The 17,978-nt window shown below is 32.8% G+C and overlaps 1 protein-coding gene across 1 annotated transcript in view; it reads right to left on the bottom strand.

Annotated features, from left to right (window-relative positions):
- Window positions 1-17,978, bottom strand: part of LOC132546651 (chordin-like) — a 71,933-nt gene that overhangs the window by 8,355 nt on the left and 45,600 nt on the right. The window contains exons 4-15 of the mRNA XM_060210373.1: window positions 17,817-17,924; window positions 17,215-17,341; window positions 11,375-11,465; window positions 10,038-10,179; window positions 9,557-9,685; window positions 8,975-9,054; window positions 7,882-8,020; window positions 5,237-5,349; window positions 4,009-4,143; window positions 3,245-3,401; window positions 2,403-2,626; window positions 83-196 (exon numbers count right to left, since the gene is read on the bottom strand). Coding sequence (XP_060066356.1) covers window positions 83-196; window positions 2,403-2,626; window positions 3,245-3,401; window positions 4,009-4,143; window positions 5,237-5,349; window positions 7,882-8,020; window positions 8,975-9,054; window positions 9,557-9,685; window positions 10,038-10,179; window positions 11,375-11,465; window positions 17,215-17,341; window positions 17,817-17,924 — 1,559 coding nt within the window. The remainder of the gene's footprint in view (window positions 1-82; window positions 197-2,402; window positions 2,627-3,244; window positions 3,402-4,008; window positions 4,144-5,236; window positions 5,350-7,881; window positions 8,021-8,974; window positions 9,055-9,556; window positions 9,686-10,037; window positions 10,180-11,374; window positions 11,466-17,214; window positions 17,342-17,816; window positions 17,925-17,978) is intronic.

A 17,978-nucleotide genomic window follows, 5' to 3' on the forward strand; every position in this document is an offset into this window, starting at 1 on the left:
ATAGAGTATTTCTCAAAATCACCACTTCACACTTGCATGCCTCGATATGATTGTTACTCCAATGACTTTAAAGAATTCTTACATTCGTCCGTATTTCTCCTTTTCTTTGTCCCTTGACCTCAATGTGAAGGAAGGATGTTCCTCTATTCAGACTCAGAAATACTTCTTCTGACATATCCGCAACTGTTCCTCGAGCCTGAAATAGAAGCAATTGTGAACAAAGTGACGGATACAGCAATTTAAAATATAAATGAAATCTAATTAAAACAGTGCCAGGGGTAATTTGTCTTAATGCCTACTGGCAAGAAATAACAAGAAACCTCTACTGAACACGGCTTTCTGTCCGAAAATGGTCTTTTATTATATTTGCATAAATCGCATATAAAGGAATAATAAAATTGATAACTATATTATAATTATTTAGGTAAAATATATAATTATAAATAAAATATGCCCTATGTTTTTCATTTCCCGTTTTTCAGATTTTGAGAATACCTTTAACTTGAATTTACATGACGACTGTATATTCATATTTCTATAATGATTTCTACTTAGGTCTTTATATTTTTTTTATATAAATCCCAACTTTCATTTAAGGGTGTTTACTTTATCTTTGTACATATTACACTGTCGCGTTTTTTTCCCAACAGATTACATGTTTGATATTTTGATTATCAAAACTACTGTCATGAAGTCGAGGGTAAAACATATAGCCACTTTGGTCATGCATGCTTTAACTGTGTATAACACATACATCTGAAGTACTAGAGACTGCAATATGTTAGCATATTCAATCCATCAAAAGATCTCGATTATTAACACATTCCTAGAATTAATACTCCGATGTAGGTAAATTCGCTGTATGTGCCCATTTCTATAGAACATGATATTTGTATATTTACAGTGTACGTCTATCAATAAGTAATTCATATAAAAAAAACCCGTTGAATTCATTTGTGTATTAAAGCTATCGTAAACAACATATGTTTAATATGAAGACGAATGACAGGAGATGATAACAGTACAGAATTACCTATGTTATGAATGTTTCTATAATGGTATAGTTATTTTCATATCATTTCCCAAGTACCTCAAATATCACCATAAAAAATAATTACATCCCAAGAATTGAAATCAGATTTGAAGGATGCTGGTTTCCTATTGCATTTTAAACATCAATGAAGCTGCTTAAGATATCTGTGTTACATAATCATGTTTTACTCGCGGTATGATTAACATCCATGCTGTGTTGATTGACGTTCTGTTGAACATCTTTAAAGTTAATCAATGCATTAAATGAAATCAGCTCGTCCTGATCCGGCATCGTACAGATCTCCATGAAATTGATATCAATTTCTTGACACAGATTACCTTTGAAGTGGAAAACTTACATTATCATTTTCTATTAACCAACTTCAAGTACTTTCATACATCTCTTTAAATTGGTGCCGATTTTTTGTTTCTATTTTCCCCTCCTAATTCCAATCCAAAGGATGTATATATCATATTATGGGGTCAAAACCTTATTATTTTGCAATCTTTGATGTCATTGACCATCATCTATTGTTTGGAAAATTTTTGTTTGCGTTTTGTTAGAAAGGGATATTCAACATATTATTAGATGGTCTAGTAAGTTGCTAGAACTTGTGCCCATTTGAATTATAAAACATACATGTTTGAATGAATATATTAAGGTTACGCATTTTGATTGCGCATGCTTTCATAGTCAAGTTTATATTAAATTAAAACCTAAATCTAATTACGTTTCTTTTCTCCTATGTTAATTATTAGGGAAGAAATATCAAAAGCCAATTTATAAAGTCCAAAGTGAACTACACGACGTTAAAAAAACCTGTAGGAAACACGAATATATTCCATGAAGATAATAGCACTAAATACATTATCAAATGTGATAGGTTTGAACTAAATAATTGTTTGTGAAATGTAATAACGTTTGTGATGACATGGCTTTAAATTTTACAGGAGACATACACAAAAGAAAGGTTTATTTCGATTACAAAGTAATGCCAAATAATGCATCATGCAGCTGTTTCGTCCTTTTAGTTCTCCTCTGTGATACTAATGACCTACGTTTTTTAAACTGTTGAGACTGATGGAAAACAAAATTAGTGGAAACAAATATTGCAAGGAAAAAAACAACACTTGTATACCTTTTAAACAATTAACTCTGTTTTAAATGATAATACAAAGGCCACACTGACCAATAGCCCCTTTTCAATACAAATTTAGACTTAATTCGATTTACTTGTAATATATGAAACTGTGTGAGCAAATTCATGTTTGAGACCTCATTTGTTGAATACGATGAGGGAAATGGTAGTGCATCATAGGGTTGTTTCGTCCTTCATTAGTGTTACTGAAATAGATTATAGAAAACGTACCTTGCCGTTGTGGAAGTCGGTGATAATTATTGTATAGATGGCATTAGTGCTGACTGTAGTATCATAGTCGCCGGTTATTAGTGCTGTGAGATCTTCATCCTGTCCTCGCCATCCCGACAGTACGATCTGGTAATGTAAGACACAGTCATCACCCACTGTAATCCATGTATGACCCGCAACGCCGGTAGGAGACGCGGTAGAGGACATCAGCATATTTGGAGGCTCTAAAAAGTATATAGACATATCTTGTTTTTAATACTATCGTCTATTTTGTTTCAACTGTAGACACACTTTTTGAATTTGCAGCTCTGTAAAAATATTAAGTTGTTTATGACGATTGAAATTAAATTTCACGGATTGCTCTTACCCGATTCCAGACCTTATCTTTATCGTCTCTTGAAAATAAATTCCAGTCGGGAGTTGAGGTTGGAGGGTTATTATACGGCGTACTAAACATCGGATGTTTATCAATATAAATTCACACATTATCTTTATATTTACATTTAGAAATGATTTATTGCAAGTGTTTGTTATAACTTCATCTGAGTTGTTTATAATCTCATCCTATGTAATATTGGTCGTTAAAATCACATCAGCATTACATTTCCAACTTACAGTTGCATAGACACTGCAAAATTCCATTCCCACCCTATTTATGTTTTAAAGCATGATATGTAATACAGAAATACTTTGAGTATATACATGTATATATGTATATACAATTTTATTTAAAAAGTAAAAAATATACAAAAAAGAGTATATTTTTGAACGTTTTCAACATTATTATTATACCACACACATGCCAGATTTAGAAGTGATGATGTAACATATAAATTGCTTACCCTGATATATATTAGCATGACTGAGGTAGTCCAGCCGCTCAATGCTCCCACGTAAAACACTAATCCTATTAGCGATTGTTGCTACATTGACATGCAGTTTCCCAGCTTGTAACAAGGCTATGTCTCTTGCTTTCAGCTTAGAAAGTTTTCCGGTAGCCTGAAGGATAGAATAATTGGAAAAAATATGTATGAGAAAAACCAATACACACTGAATATAAGTTGCATAACTATGTTTCATAAGAGATAGTGAAATTGATTATTATCATGTTTAACGAATGTAAATGCAAAAACACTTAGGAAAGGGTTACGTGTGAAATGGATAAATATGAAAATGAACAACCAGTACAACGGAAATTCGAGTTATCCAAGAAACAGAAAGCTGTGAAATAAACAATTAAGAAATATGCAACAATAAAATTGCGAAGCGCCGAACCACTGCCACTCTACACTGGCAAAACGTGAACATAATAAGTTGTGAGATTGAAATATAATCATTTTTCCTGTGTAAGTTGGAGGCACAAGACTAAAATTTTATTCTTAGGCGAAATACAAATATCGTAATAAATATACCGACAAGGAATGGAGCTACTAAGCATCTGATTTTAAGTATTAATATCTTCTTCATTAATTTTTTTTATTTAAATTCTGGGATAACCTGATTTAAATGCGTCACTTCCATAAAAAATAAAATATGACAATGGGTGCAGAAACTCCACCCCCCCCCCCTAAAAAAAGCAACAAGAACGAATATAAATGTCACTTACCATACCGTCATACGACGACCCATTTCTGACGTAGGTCCGAATAACCTCTCTTATTCGACTATTTCGAGATCCTGACTTCGATGGGGTATCGACACTAATACTTGTGACTATGTTTTGCATATTGTACAGTCTTATCTGTAACACAACGGTTTCAATAATGCATTTATTCAGCTTTCTTCTTACATCACATGTCTAACGATACCTTATTCACACCGAGGAAATTTGCAAATCATTATTTAGAATTATTTCTACATTCATCAAGTATTTTAAATCATACTTGAAATTTGAATTCTATTAAAGTATTCAGTTAGAGTTGTTTATTCCACGTCTGTGACACAATCTTTGAATAAATGAAAATTGTTTATAAACAAAAGTCTTTTCATATAATTAATTTTCATACCATTCAATTCTGTTTCTCTTTCCCAAAAGTGAAAACAATATCAATCTATATCTCAATCTTGCTCGTAATACATGAACTGATATTTGCATCTGCTGTCATTATAACATAACTGCAAGATGACGTTTCTTAATCAATCACTTATCAAGTAACATGACAATGAATTATGGCTGTTCGAACATTGACTTAGAAACATTTTTACATTACTGAATATGGAACGTAATTTGTTCTATAAAGTTCAACCTAAAGCCATTTCAAGGCAATTAATAAACGTTACAGATATCAAACTTTGGAATGTTTCTACAACGATATTTTCCATGTGCGTTTAGAGAATATTTCCCAACAATATGGTCTTTTCGATAAACCAGGAACGTTCTAATGACCATCAAGTAAAATCTTGATAAAAGGTCATGATTCATATCTAATCTCGGTTTTTATGTTAAAATAAATAAACCCACTAGATATCTGAGACTTAATAATAAAGATTTTTTATTGGGTATAAATCATTTTCTCTATCTATATTTTTATTGTAATAATCTTCAAAAAATGTCAAAATGTCTTAAACATCTCCTATATACTTCCACATATATGAAACGGTAATACTATAATACCAGCGAGTGCTAAAAGTTATCTACTCATTCAGATAAGCCATATTATCCATATGCGTTATGTATCATGTTTATCATGTCTGTATGCGTTAAATATACTATGATATCATGACAGTTTGCATGAATTCTCTCCTCATACATCAAAACCCATTATTAAATGCAAATTCCCCGATGAATATCTTTATATGTAATACATAATGCTTGACATTGATTTAAAATGTACCTTGTAATCAACATCTCCATTGTCGTGTACATCAAACACTGCAGATCCAGCACTTGCTAATGCACTCTGTCTTCCATAAAGAGACTCTCCAGTCGAAAGCACAGCTTGGTAGGCTAACCACAATAAAAGTGGAGAGGAAAAAGAGACAGAGCGTATGTTAGAAAAGCTATTTTCAAGTAGAAAATTTCAGTTTAGATAAACTACAAAGTAAAAATGAAAACGTTAACATAAACGCGCATCCATAAAGTTTTGTAAAACAATTAAATAAAATGGAATTGAAAGAATTGAAAGAATAGCTTACTTTTAAAAACTTATAACTACTGTTGACGTCAAATGACATGTATGGCTAGGAAACCTTCCCTAACACAATCAAAATACAAATAATTAAAAGGTAAATTCATCAGTCGAGGGATACAGTGTAGGTGATTATCTAGATTTGACACTATGTGACTCGTTAACTATACTCATTTATCTATGATCTAATCTTAAGACTTTCCCTTCAGTTTGAAAACAAAACCGAAAAAATAACAACATATCAACATCATCCAAACTCCAATTCCATAAATCATGGGGGAACATGAAAAAAGGTACAATGAGAATAAAACCAAGTGTTCCGGAAGAGTAAGCGTCTTCTGCTTTATCGACGACTACCGCCATGTAAATCTTGGTAAGTAATGTCACGTTCTCAAATGACAACAAGGTATACAACAACTGAACCACAAGTTATGCTAAGGAGCAGCAAACACGTTCAGTTTTAATTCAATAAAAATAGAATCTCTTTTGGCAATCTACTGCAGAATGATGTATAACTGTAAATGTGATATAATACATATGAACAGGGTTACTTAAGGTACAGGGTAATTACATCTATGTTCTGCAAATTCCATTTCCTTTTAGCAAAGTATAATTGTCTTTACAATGCTTTGTTTTACACTTTAATACATATTTTTGTCTCTTTCGCCCTTTTTGTCTCTTGACAAACTATTATATCAATATATTGTAAGTATAAATTGACAGAACATCGTCATCTCTTAACGCGATATCATTTTAACATACATACTAAAGGTACTGGTTGTAAGAATATGAATATGTTATTAAGTATGTGTAAAAGCAATAAAGAAAATAAAGTCTACATATCTCAAACAGATAGTTTGAAATACTACATCATCATAATTACTCATTCATCAAATTGTCAAGGTAGATCTCAAAACAAAAAAAATCAAATTTACGCTAATACTGGAGTATATACATGAAACAGAAACACGTTGTTCAAAGAAATTCTTAGAATTCGGTATGTGCTGCAATACTGTGCATCAACGTAGTCTATTATAATCTGTGAATGTTTTGCACATCAGAAGAGAAGATTTATGCATAAAATAATATCGAAATGCCAGTTTTGATTAAGATATTTTCTTTCTGCGTTGATATAAAATTCAATATATATGCAACATGGTAACATCCAATTTGTAGTAAAATCTTAACGATCATCAGACTCTCACGTCAGTTGATGTATGAGGGCAAGTGTAATCGAATTACATTTATTATCCTGTAGAGTATATGCATCTACCATTCCTAGTTAATCAACATCACTTAAAATAAACAAAAATATTTCATTGAGCTCTGTATTAACGATTTGTCGATATCCCCCCCCCAAACCATTACGTATTATATCGTAGAAAAAGTTTTGCACTTGCAAACATACCTGATAAGCCTTTGACCTATATATAGTATGTTTATGAAACTTGTTAATCTCCTCAAGATTATGTACTTTTTTGCGAATGCATCTTTTAAAATAATGATTTTTGAACGATCATCTTGAAGTTGTTTCTTCATAGCGGATACTGTTCTCAAATTAACCTATATCAGTCACAGAATGTATTGTTTGTTTTCTCCAATTGCGATTTTTTTTTCTCATTTGCAATACAACTGTTTTATATATAACTATCAAACTGACAAACCAGGTTTAATTGATAACCCTCATATCGAAAGATTAACTTTGTGAAAATCTGCCCCTTGAAATAATATATTTCATATCATCTGATGCAACCGTGACCTCCAAAAAGGAACGGTTCCCCACGAGATTTCACTCATGACGTTATTTTCAATGTTTCTAAATACTAGTGTGAATCAATTTATCTTCGTCTGATTTACAGATTAATTCTCCTTAGTGATATGCAATCATTTGGCGACACTATGTTTTGTATGTGAACACGTATAGCAATAGCGTTGCATTTTTGAGGTAAAGTAAATTGTATAAAGGGTATAAAACTTTTTTAAAAATCCAAAAGTCACACGTTTAGTATACAAAAAATGGAGAAATCAGCATAAAAAAGAGAAAAAAATCATAAGGGTGATTAGAAAGTTTGGATGCATATCAAACAGTTTGTTCGTTATAAAATATTATCACTAATGCCCAAATTTACTTATACTAATGCTTAAATCTCCTATTACGAGCATGGCAGTTTTAACTGTCTAGAATAAGATAATTGGATAAATCGCTTCTAACTGAGTTAACGCTTAAAATGCACATAAAATGCACTCGCTAACCAGTGGGAATATTGCCGGTATGGTGTGTAACAAGGCTGCTGATACTGTAGAGCTTAGACCCCCCACGCTCCACAACACATACTCTGTGCTATACTCACAACCGCAAGTAAACATAGGCTTTATGTATCCTATGATACTTGTGCCTCCTTTCGACGTTAGTCGTAGACGCAGCCTTCCCCGTACTAGAAGTTTTCGATTTTTCCTATTTGAACTTTTCCAAAATCCTCGCAATTTATTCTGAAAATATATGCATAGGAACATAATATGATATATAGTGTAAAGAAAAAAATGTAGAAGGATATAATTTGTTTCAAGAACTTCGGCATGAAATGGTAATAAAAATACCGATAGGAACTTTTCCGAAATAGATATCCAACCGTTTAACATGTATTTTGATATATAGGCAATTAACTTCGGCTGATTCTTCAATGTGATATTTATTGGTTGAAGTGCTTTCTGAGACATTCCATTCATTTCGATCAAAGTGCAAATAAGTTATAAAACTTCAGTATATTTAGGCTACAAAAGGTCAACCGATTTCAGATTTTTTTGTTTGAAATAGTAAAGACTCAATTTAGCAGCAACGCAATCTAAAACCTGAACCAGCTGTTTCGCTATACATCATTTGCAGTTCAGTCTCAGATTACTAATACTTGTTGTGTGAATACATTTTCGATTCCATGCCTTTAAGAAAGTGATCGGAAACTACACGATGGAGGAATTCTATAATTTGATATTTCTGAATTCTTTAACTTCACCGAGAACTAATATATACCTATGTCATCATGAGATATGAACGAGAATAGCGTAGTTAAATACTAATATAGAACAGATATGATAGGGCAAAATACTGAAATGCAACATATAGCTGCTGTGTCCTTCTGAAAGTCGTCATGGATGGTAAAGGTCTCAATGATAAACATAGAAGGCAATAAGAGAAAATAAAAAACGATAGAAAAAAATGTCAAAATATAGATGGGGAGGTGAACTTGCCCCATCACTCAGTAAATTTCGTAAATTTTTTATGACAACTTTATAAGAGCAAGTACATGTGTACATACTGAACTATGTCATCATTCGAAAAAGTTAAAACGTGGGATGTAGCCGAAGCAATTCACTATTTATCAAGGTTCGCTTTATTATATATATGCAAGGCCTGGTGTTTTAATTACTTGATGGATGCTACATTACCTTTCGGCGTGATCTTCTTGTCTTTTGATACAAAATCTTTGTTCTTTTTTCAATGGTTATGAAGTATTCTTGTCGTTTACCTGAACAATATGCAACAATGTATATTTTGTTGGTGACAATATGATATACACAGATGGTATTTTGTGCTTAAAAGAGTTGTTAACAATGCATACTTATATTTCAATCTATAATACATAATCTGTATTCACATGTACAAACTAAGGGTAAAAATGAACGGTAATTGAATGAAGGAAGACAGAAAACAACATCTTGTTTGAACGTTAAAGGAAAACATCAAATTCACAAAAACAAAAAACATCAAAAATATCATGCAGAATAAAATATACATAAATTTTTATGACATATGAGGAATGAGGACAAATATCATCATCAGTTTTGCTTGAGCCTGTCGCTGGAATCACGAGAATCAGGGAAACCGTAGGAAAACGACATTAACAATGACACTTTGCACATCTAGAATAATAAACAAAATCTGACAATGAATATAAATGTTGAGAGCAATATGTTATGTTCATTGTAAATATTCATATATTCTAAACAAGTACATTTAACATTTCTTACGTTTGCTATTAAAGAGTCCATCGTGGATTAGGATATAGGATATTCGTTTTTTCTTAAGCCCATACGTCAGCGCTGCGTACCCGCCGGAACCGTCTAGCTTCGGAGACACCAACAATGCACCGAATGTTTCTGTGCAAAAACATATTGTACATCCTTTAAAACTATTATTTAACAAGATTGATGAAGACATTTTGGTAACAAGAAAAACTTTTGAATGTTACTTCCGATGATACTGATTATCTACATAAATATTAATTATCGTCAGGGCGCCAAAGAAAATAATGATAATAATAAGCATCGTATCGTTATCCAACAATCATGAATATACAATGTGTGGAAGGCAATGACTGCAACGGAAAGCAACAATAGGATCCATCACAACTCACATTCTTGATTGATTTAAAGATAATATCAAGATTCGATATAAAATTATTTTTGGTCCAAAAGAATAATTTCTAGTTATAACTGATGTATGCATTACCTGGATTTTGTCGTGTATCTACTTCCGGTCGGCCGCTTACTTCCCCTTCCGGATATGAAAATGTTGTTATAGTGATGATAATCTCCTTTTTGTGTAAATATCGCAGATAATACAGGGGAATTGTTGTCCATTCTCCACAGAACTGATGAAAGAAATGAAAAAAAAAATCTGCAATTTTTTTACGTTTGAAAATAATTTCGCCCTGCCTTAAAGTAATTTTAGGAGCATATACTTATTTATCCGTGGGTTTTTCATTGCCATATATATTGTTATTTCTAGATAAAGTTTTAATTTCTAAATTATGCCAACATGTCATCTTAGTTCAATGACCTACTTCTTCTACAAAGTAGCTATCATCAAATATCACGAGTATTAAACGCATCTATTCATATCCGTTTAAAAACCCATTAGCTTAATTTTGAATCACTGAAAAATTCAAAATTATTTAAAAGTAGATCAAAAAATCTATATATACATATCTTGGAATTACCTGCATCACACAATTTTTAATGCTGATTTGTGTTAATGGGCCACTAGGCCTATATCATCAATGAATAAATGCTAAGTATTACACTTTACTGCCATGTATCGTTCCACGTGGTGGCACGATCAAATACATTGCATTTTATTACCACTAGCCCTACGTGTGTAATAAAATTATAAATAAGACTTTCGTTCAATGTTAGAACATTTCAATAAAAAAATAAAAATGAATTAGATACAGAATATTAAACTAGCTTGTCTAACAGAGACATAGATTTGTTGATTGAAGTATGTAAGGTCTGTGTAATTGAATGGCATATTTCACAAGTTTATATTTTGGATGCCGTTATGATATATATTTATCTAAATCAAGCAAATATACTATGCAATTATGTATATTGATAAAGGTTAAATATAAATTTGAAACTGATATATATCTAATTGTTAAATATGAATTTGAAACTGATATATAAAATGGTTAAATATGAATTTGAAACTGATATATAAAATGGTTAAATATGAATTTGAAACTGATATATAAAAAAGTCAAATATGAATTTGAAACTGATATATATCTAATTGTTAAAATATGAATTTGAAACTTTAACAGTATAACCATTGTCATGAGTCTCTTAGAGCGAAACCTTCTGCATGACCTTGTTTTATTTAAAACTACAAAGAAAGTGAGCTCAAGCTAAAGTAGCAGTTAAAGTTATCAAGTCAAAAAAGCAATTATTGAAATTCAAACAGGCGCTTTCACAGCATTTCAGAGGACGTTCAAACAAGCGTTCAAGGAACCTTGTAGTTATTAAGTCAATCGAGTAGCCACCAAGATTCCCTCGTTCGTAAAATACCTTGTTATCTTCTGTTGGGGCTTCCAGACGCTTTTGTATCAGGATGTTTCCGTTTCTGTCTATCATTTGAATGGATTTAGGACGATTTAATCTGTGAAAACAACAAAACACATAAATTTGCAAAACTGGAAACCACTAATTTGTCAGGAACGGAGTAAAATGTACTATAAGGAAAACTCGTAGACAGCAATGTAATTCATTTAAATTAATAGTTTAATCAATTTTGTTAACAGAACCAGAAACATTTTGAGGCGGGGTCTAATTGACGTAACTTATGGAAACCTTAGTGAACAGTTTTCACGAGGTCCGTCGCACGTCATTCACTACAATTATCCTAAGGACCCAACCAAGTCAGCACAAACCCTTGCCTCTGTTTCCTGAGAAACGCAAACCGCCACGGGTAGAGAGATTCGAACCATGAACCTTGAATGTTCATCCTGGATTACGAAGGCCAACTTTCCCACCGACAGAGTTATCGAGAACTTGATTCAAATTAAGTGGGATACGTTTTGTAACATATATTGTGCGTACATCAGACACGTTTATTGTATTCATAGTAAAACAAGAACGTATATGTAATGGGGACTATTACATATGTCCCAAAACGCCTAGCAGTCGTTATGATGAAACCTCGTCGGCGGAAGAAAGTGGAAGAAATCATAATAGGGGAAAGAAACGGAACGAAAATAATATGTCCCCCTCCCCACATCATTTGGACGTTGGTTCAGTAAAATAAGTATAATGTAACTTACAAAAAGATGATGATACCATAATTTTATAAACAAATCATAACATGGACTATATATACTGCAAAGGTGTTTATTTTTTGCGGGGCTTAAATTTCGATATTTTACTGGCTGGGGCTTTTCATGGGTAGTAAATTTCGCGCAAAGCATTCTTGGGCAGGAAACAGCACAGCATGTCTATAGAATTTGATTTGCAGTAGAAATATTTGCTATGTACTACATGACCGCGAAATTACACATCCCTCTGATATTTCGAGCTATACAGTAACAGAGTGTGACTTTGAGCAAATAAATATGTGAAACCCAAATAGTTGATGTGATGAGGACGATAGTGAAAATAATTATTTGTTAACTGAAACTAATATGCCATTTCGACGAGGTCAGAAAGCATCCAGATTACCTGAGAAATGAACATAAAACACTTTAATTCTGCCAGGAACCATACTTATGTTGCATGTTTAATTTTTGTTGTTACGTTTTATCGTAGTAAGCGGGACCGGATCAAGAATGTTAATATCATATGTTAAATTTTACTACATAGGTTTTAAGTAAATGTTATACATTAAAGCCAATTACAATATCCCTGATAACTGGTTTGTTACAGGAATGAAGAAATGTTCTGAATGAAATATCTGTGTCTTGTAAAGTGTATTAAATTGCATGTACGGGTCATGCTCGTACATTCTCGTATATTTACACGTGATAGCTCTAATGCACGAACGGCTGCCACGAATGACGTTAAGATTCCACCTTTACTATCCGAGGAGATGATATTTTTACGGCTCAATGTATACCCTTCCGTGAAGCTTGATACATTCTAACGGGGCCTGTCATGATAAGATAATACGTTTTCCTTTATCCGATCTTATAGAGTTTACTTTTCGGCAAACAATGCTGAGAGCATCATCGCCATTCGACATCAATGGATTCCGGAGTTGATCTTACTAATGTAAGGAAGAACCATGCATTTATGAGAGTTTTATCACATGTTTAAGTACTAGACAAAAATGCATGGACATATTCTCCCTCTTACCATTCAGAGGGTTTTCTTCCGAATGACTTCAGTTCGCTACACACAATTTAACGTACAAGAAACGCTACCTGCAGTCCAAAATAATTACCTATGGTTCAAATTCCTAAATACCCCTTATAGACGTTGTCACGTACTAGGATCCTTTAAATAGGGATACAACCAGCGCGTGAAGATAAGATAGAGTCTTCCCTATGTACGGTTCACAACCCTTAGGTCATCTCAGATTCATGTTAACAGGAAAAAACGGTCAGCCATACATTCCACATCCAACCTTAGGATCGTTGATTCTGCTGACTACTTGGCCCGACATGTTTTGTTGTGTATGCAGTATTCATACCTTATACGTGAAAAGCTATATTTGGCCACGTTCCGTACACATTTTCAATCATACTTTTTTTTAGAATTGATGTAACGTTTTCAAAACATTGAAAAACTATTATTGCTATACAAAGACTGAACAAGATTATGTATTTAGAATTAGATACAGAAGAGACAACTAGTAAATTTAACTGCATCATACAGCTGTTCCGTCCTTGTAGGACTGTAATGATACGAGCATAAATATTGAAACGTTTGAGGCGCCAAACCTATTTCATAGCCTAATAGGAATACACCTACTACACTAATATCCTTAGTAAATGATTTTCATGAAGGTTGTTACAACATCAGTCATATCCTGGCAGATTTACTTTGATGAAGTGTAGTAGCAATAAGAATAATTAATCATCATTTATGTATCTTTGGATAAATCAATCGACTGCAATACGTTCTATTGCTTTAAACTCAAAAGTGTTTCGTTTCTAAATAAAACTCTGCACAAAACACTATAAACTTAATATTTGGTCACAAGGATATCGGATGTAACTGAAATACTGTATAACTGGTGGTTTTCAAGAGTCAAAATTTTTGCGATTTTCTGTTAAAAGTACCGAGTTATATTTAAACAAATTAAAATGTCGCCATCTGGACGTATAAGGACATCGGATATACACCCCTTGTTTTAAAGATTAAATTTTCCGGATTTCGTAAATATAAAATCATTGCCGCGGAAATAACTGTCTACACGGTATGCGTTTCGGTTATCATACTGAGATAATGGTATATATTAAATCTGACCAGTTTTTTTTTTATTTAGTTGGACAAACAACACAGATCAAATAGTAAGAGAAGCAAATGTCATGACTGCGTCTGTTTCATAAGAAAGCGTGGATCTTTGAAGTACGCGTAACATGTAGAGCGATAATTTGCTAACCTACCGTGAAAATAGGATAAATTTAAAACGCAGGTTTAAATAATGATTATGTTTATATATAAACAATATGTACTTCATTTCAGTTCCCGACATCCCGTATGCTTGCCTTATTGCACTGTAAAAATAGTAGTATACTCATTTTTAACCCTAGCACACGTCGTCAACGTTAGTCTTCTATGATTGGTATCTATTTCAAATATTTTTGGAATATGTTTTCAAAACATTTGTTTTCATTCTTTTGTACAGATACAACAACAATAAAACACCAACATGTCAACATAATCATATTCAATAAAACTAGGGCAAAATATGATAAAAAAAATTTACATAGAGACTCCTGAAAAAAGTCACAAAATGATTAAGACTAGGTTTTCCGGAAGTGTAGGCATCTTCGACTTCATCGCCAACGACAAGCGCAAAAGAGATTTTGATCAATTTTGGTTTTTTTTTCATAAATTTTTATTCTTCTGGTCCATTTTATTTCGTGCCTAAAGAGAAATACTTAACAGTCACCATAACATACAAACATTATACGTGATATTCTGGAAAATAATGTATTTTCACGGAGATTAAATTTCGCGGTCTGTCAAACTATTTGGTAGGCATCTCATTTCGTTGATAAAGGTAATTTCCACTTAATACACTAGTACTAGATATTCGTGTCGATATTTCATTCTTTTATTTCATTTCGTGGATATCTGTTCATGGGATTAGCAGCAGCTATATCATTGAAGATACACCCTAGGACAAATGAGAATTTACCAGTTTACATAATCATTCTTCAATCTATTTGTAAAATACATGAGAGCAGATCTGGTATGTTTAAAAAATAATCATCATGTGCCAATACTTACATTTTTTTTTTAAATAATCGCATTTACATATTCTTATTTACTAGTTGTTTACTCTTACCATATTACGGAACTCAGTTTCTTAACACCAAAACATAAAAAAAAAATCCTTACGAGTGTTTTAGTCTTAGTAAGGATGATCAATATCTGTAGATATTTCGGGCCTGGGCAGATCGGGAGATTCAATCCCCCTTAAAAACTGAATCAGTAAAATGGCATGATGATTCACAGACGATTCTAACAGTTCATCCGTCGTGTTTAATTTTGTTATCGAACGCCGCACCATCTGGGTATTGTCTATGAATCAGTGTTGTTTAATTCATTGAACAGAGCGGTATGTCCTGTTTGAGTGATGTACCAACACATCGTTGTATTGAATATGGATATATATATTTATTGATGTATGTAACAGCTATGTCTCTCACGCATGAGGGGTATTCCAAAACAACTTGATGTTGTAAAAGATATCACTGTATTAATATCATAAACACAGCGTCTCTTTTAGACTTGGGGTAATGATGTTCACATACCTATTACTTGTGATAGTCATTACAAAGCTGTTTTTCACATATTTTTTTCGTATTTTTCACGGAATTATGATATTCAATACGTCTCATAGACGTGACTTCCTGTTTTAAGGGGATTTCCCTCATTTTATGAACAAGCAAAGCGAAATCTTGTATGCCATTTATTTTTACCGCACCACGCAAATAAATGTATTATTCACGATGATTTTATTTTTTTTAAATACCATTAAGATATGAAGGAAATGACTAAATATTTTTGATAACCCAGTCTCTGGGGGTCGCGGTTCTAGAAATAGAAACATTTGTCTTTTTGTAACATTGAGAAATACAGGAATGACCAGCCAATATCAGATTATCACTACAACACCAGGTCTCTTTATGACATCTTTACCAACAGCAGCGTCATTCAGATAGAACACACAATACCGTTTCACAAATGTTGTAGGATATATTGTGAAACTTGCTGTTCCGAAAGTCGATTTTTTTGTGGTATCACCAGAATGTTTTTCTTTATTAACTTAATTTTCAACGTGATTTTCCGTGGTTCGACCCCATCCTAAGAAAATAAACCTCGTCAATTATATACAACAACGCTGAAAGTAACAAAACTAGGGTCTAGCATAAAAGCATTGTGTTTTCAATTCTGTGAACTGCGTCTTTTATTTCCAAACATATTTCTGAAAAGTAAATTACAAAGCCAGTGCCTTATAGAATTTCCGAACTCACGCTCAGGGCAATACAGAACCACCTGTGGGTGCAACAGGCTGTGATTAATGTGAGGTAAACTCATTAAGACTGCGTCACTTGAGACACCCCCATTAGTCAACGTCTAATTAAAACGCTTGGCCTCTGTACAAGTGTTCAAAGCGTAAGCGTCAGGTTTTGTACTTTAATATCTCTCTTCAGAGACTCACGCAAAAACTATCTGGAAATTTCAAATTGCTCGACGTCATAAGAAGACCTTGAAATTATCGATATTTTACCAAAATCCTTATCCAAATTGAAGATTTACCGAAACTAGGGCAAAATATCAACAAGTTAAGGCTGTGCGCAGAGACCTTTTAACCAAAGGTGTAAAAGTACATTTAGACATGACGTCCCGGAAGGTCATACGCCTTTTGCTTTATCGAAAACACCTGCCATGTAATTATTTGGTCATTCAAACAAATGTAATGTTTTCCAACGAGAGATCGCCCGACATCAAACCTCATATCTCACAAGGCAAAAGAATATTTCATGATGTTGATATGTATTAAATTTTAAACTTATTTCTAACCTTTAATAAAACTTCCCACATTTTCATTTCGTTTATTTGATTCGTATTTTTAAAAAAAAGAGTAACCTCCCTTGTTAAGGTCATGCAGAACGATACAGATAAGATCCGACAGGGTAGAAGATAATACAAATTATAAAACTTTATCGATCAATTACCTTTCATGTCGCATTGTATACTGGATACCTCCCGAATTGGTCACCTTCAACTTGACAACAGCAACTGCCCGAGTATAGACCGGAATTCGGCCAGGAACATTTCTACCCACCAGTAACGCTATGTAATCTGCCAATAAAATGGCAATGCTAATCACGCAATACCAAAGTATTTTACTGTGATATGATCAAACAATGGTAAATTTCAAAACTTCAGTTATGTTGAACAAAAGTGATTACTTCATGATTTCATTCTGCTTAACTGAATCATAAAATTTATTTCTGTTATAAGCGCTATCGTAATTATATCTTTAAGTTAAGATACATAAGTGTACTATATATCTATATGTATATATCAACAAAAACAACGAGAAATTATAAATACAATTTTTTACCATGTAAAACCCCAACGGGAACGGCCTAAATCGAGAATTTCTAGTTTTAACTATATCTTGCACTTCAGCATCCCTTTAGAACTCTCCAAGAAGAAAATTACTGTACTTGATTGAATACTATGTCTATGCACAAAAGCATAACAGTTCACAGTTCAGACAAATGTTATATATGTTAGTTTTTAACTATTGCTTGGGCATGTTCTTACTCACTTTTTGATTTGTATTTATCTATAGTCTTCCCGTCTCCTGTAAGCGCCGCATCCACTTCCGCTTCCAGATCAACCGGAAGCAGGGAATATCTGTCTTCAAACGTCACAGCTGCAATTAAACCAAGAAAGAAATAACGCTTAAAGCACTTGAAAGCATTTTTGT

This window comes from Ylistrum balloti, unplaced genomic scaffold (assembly GCF_031769215.1).
Source record: "Ylistrum balloti isolate Yb309-2 unplaced genomic scaffold, AGI_CSIRO_Ybal_v1 Utg369900, whole genome shotgun sequence".
NCBI lineage: Eukaryota > Metazoa > Mollusca > Bivalvia > Pectinida > Pectinidae > Ylistrum > Ylistrum balloti.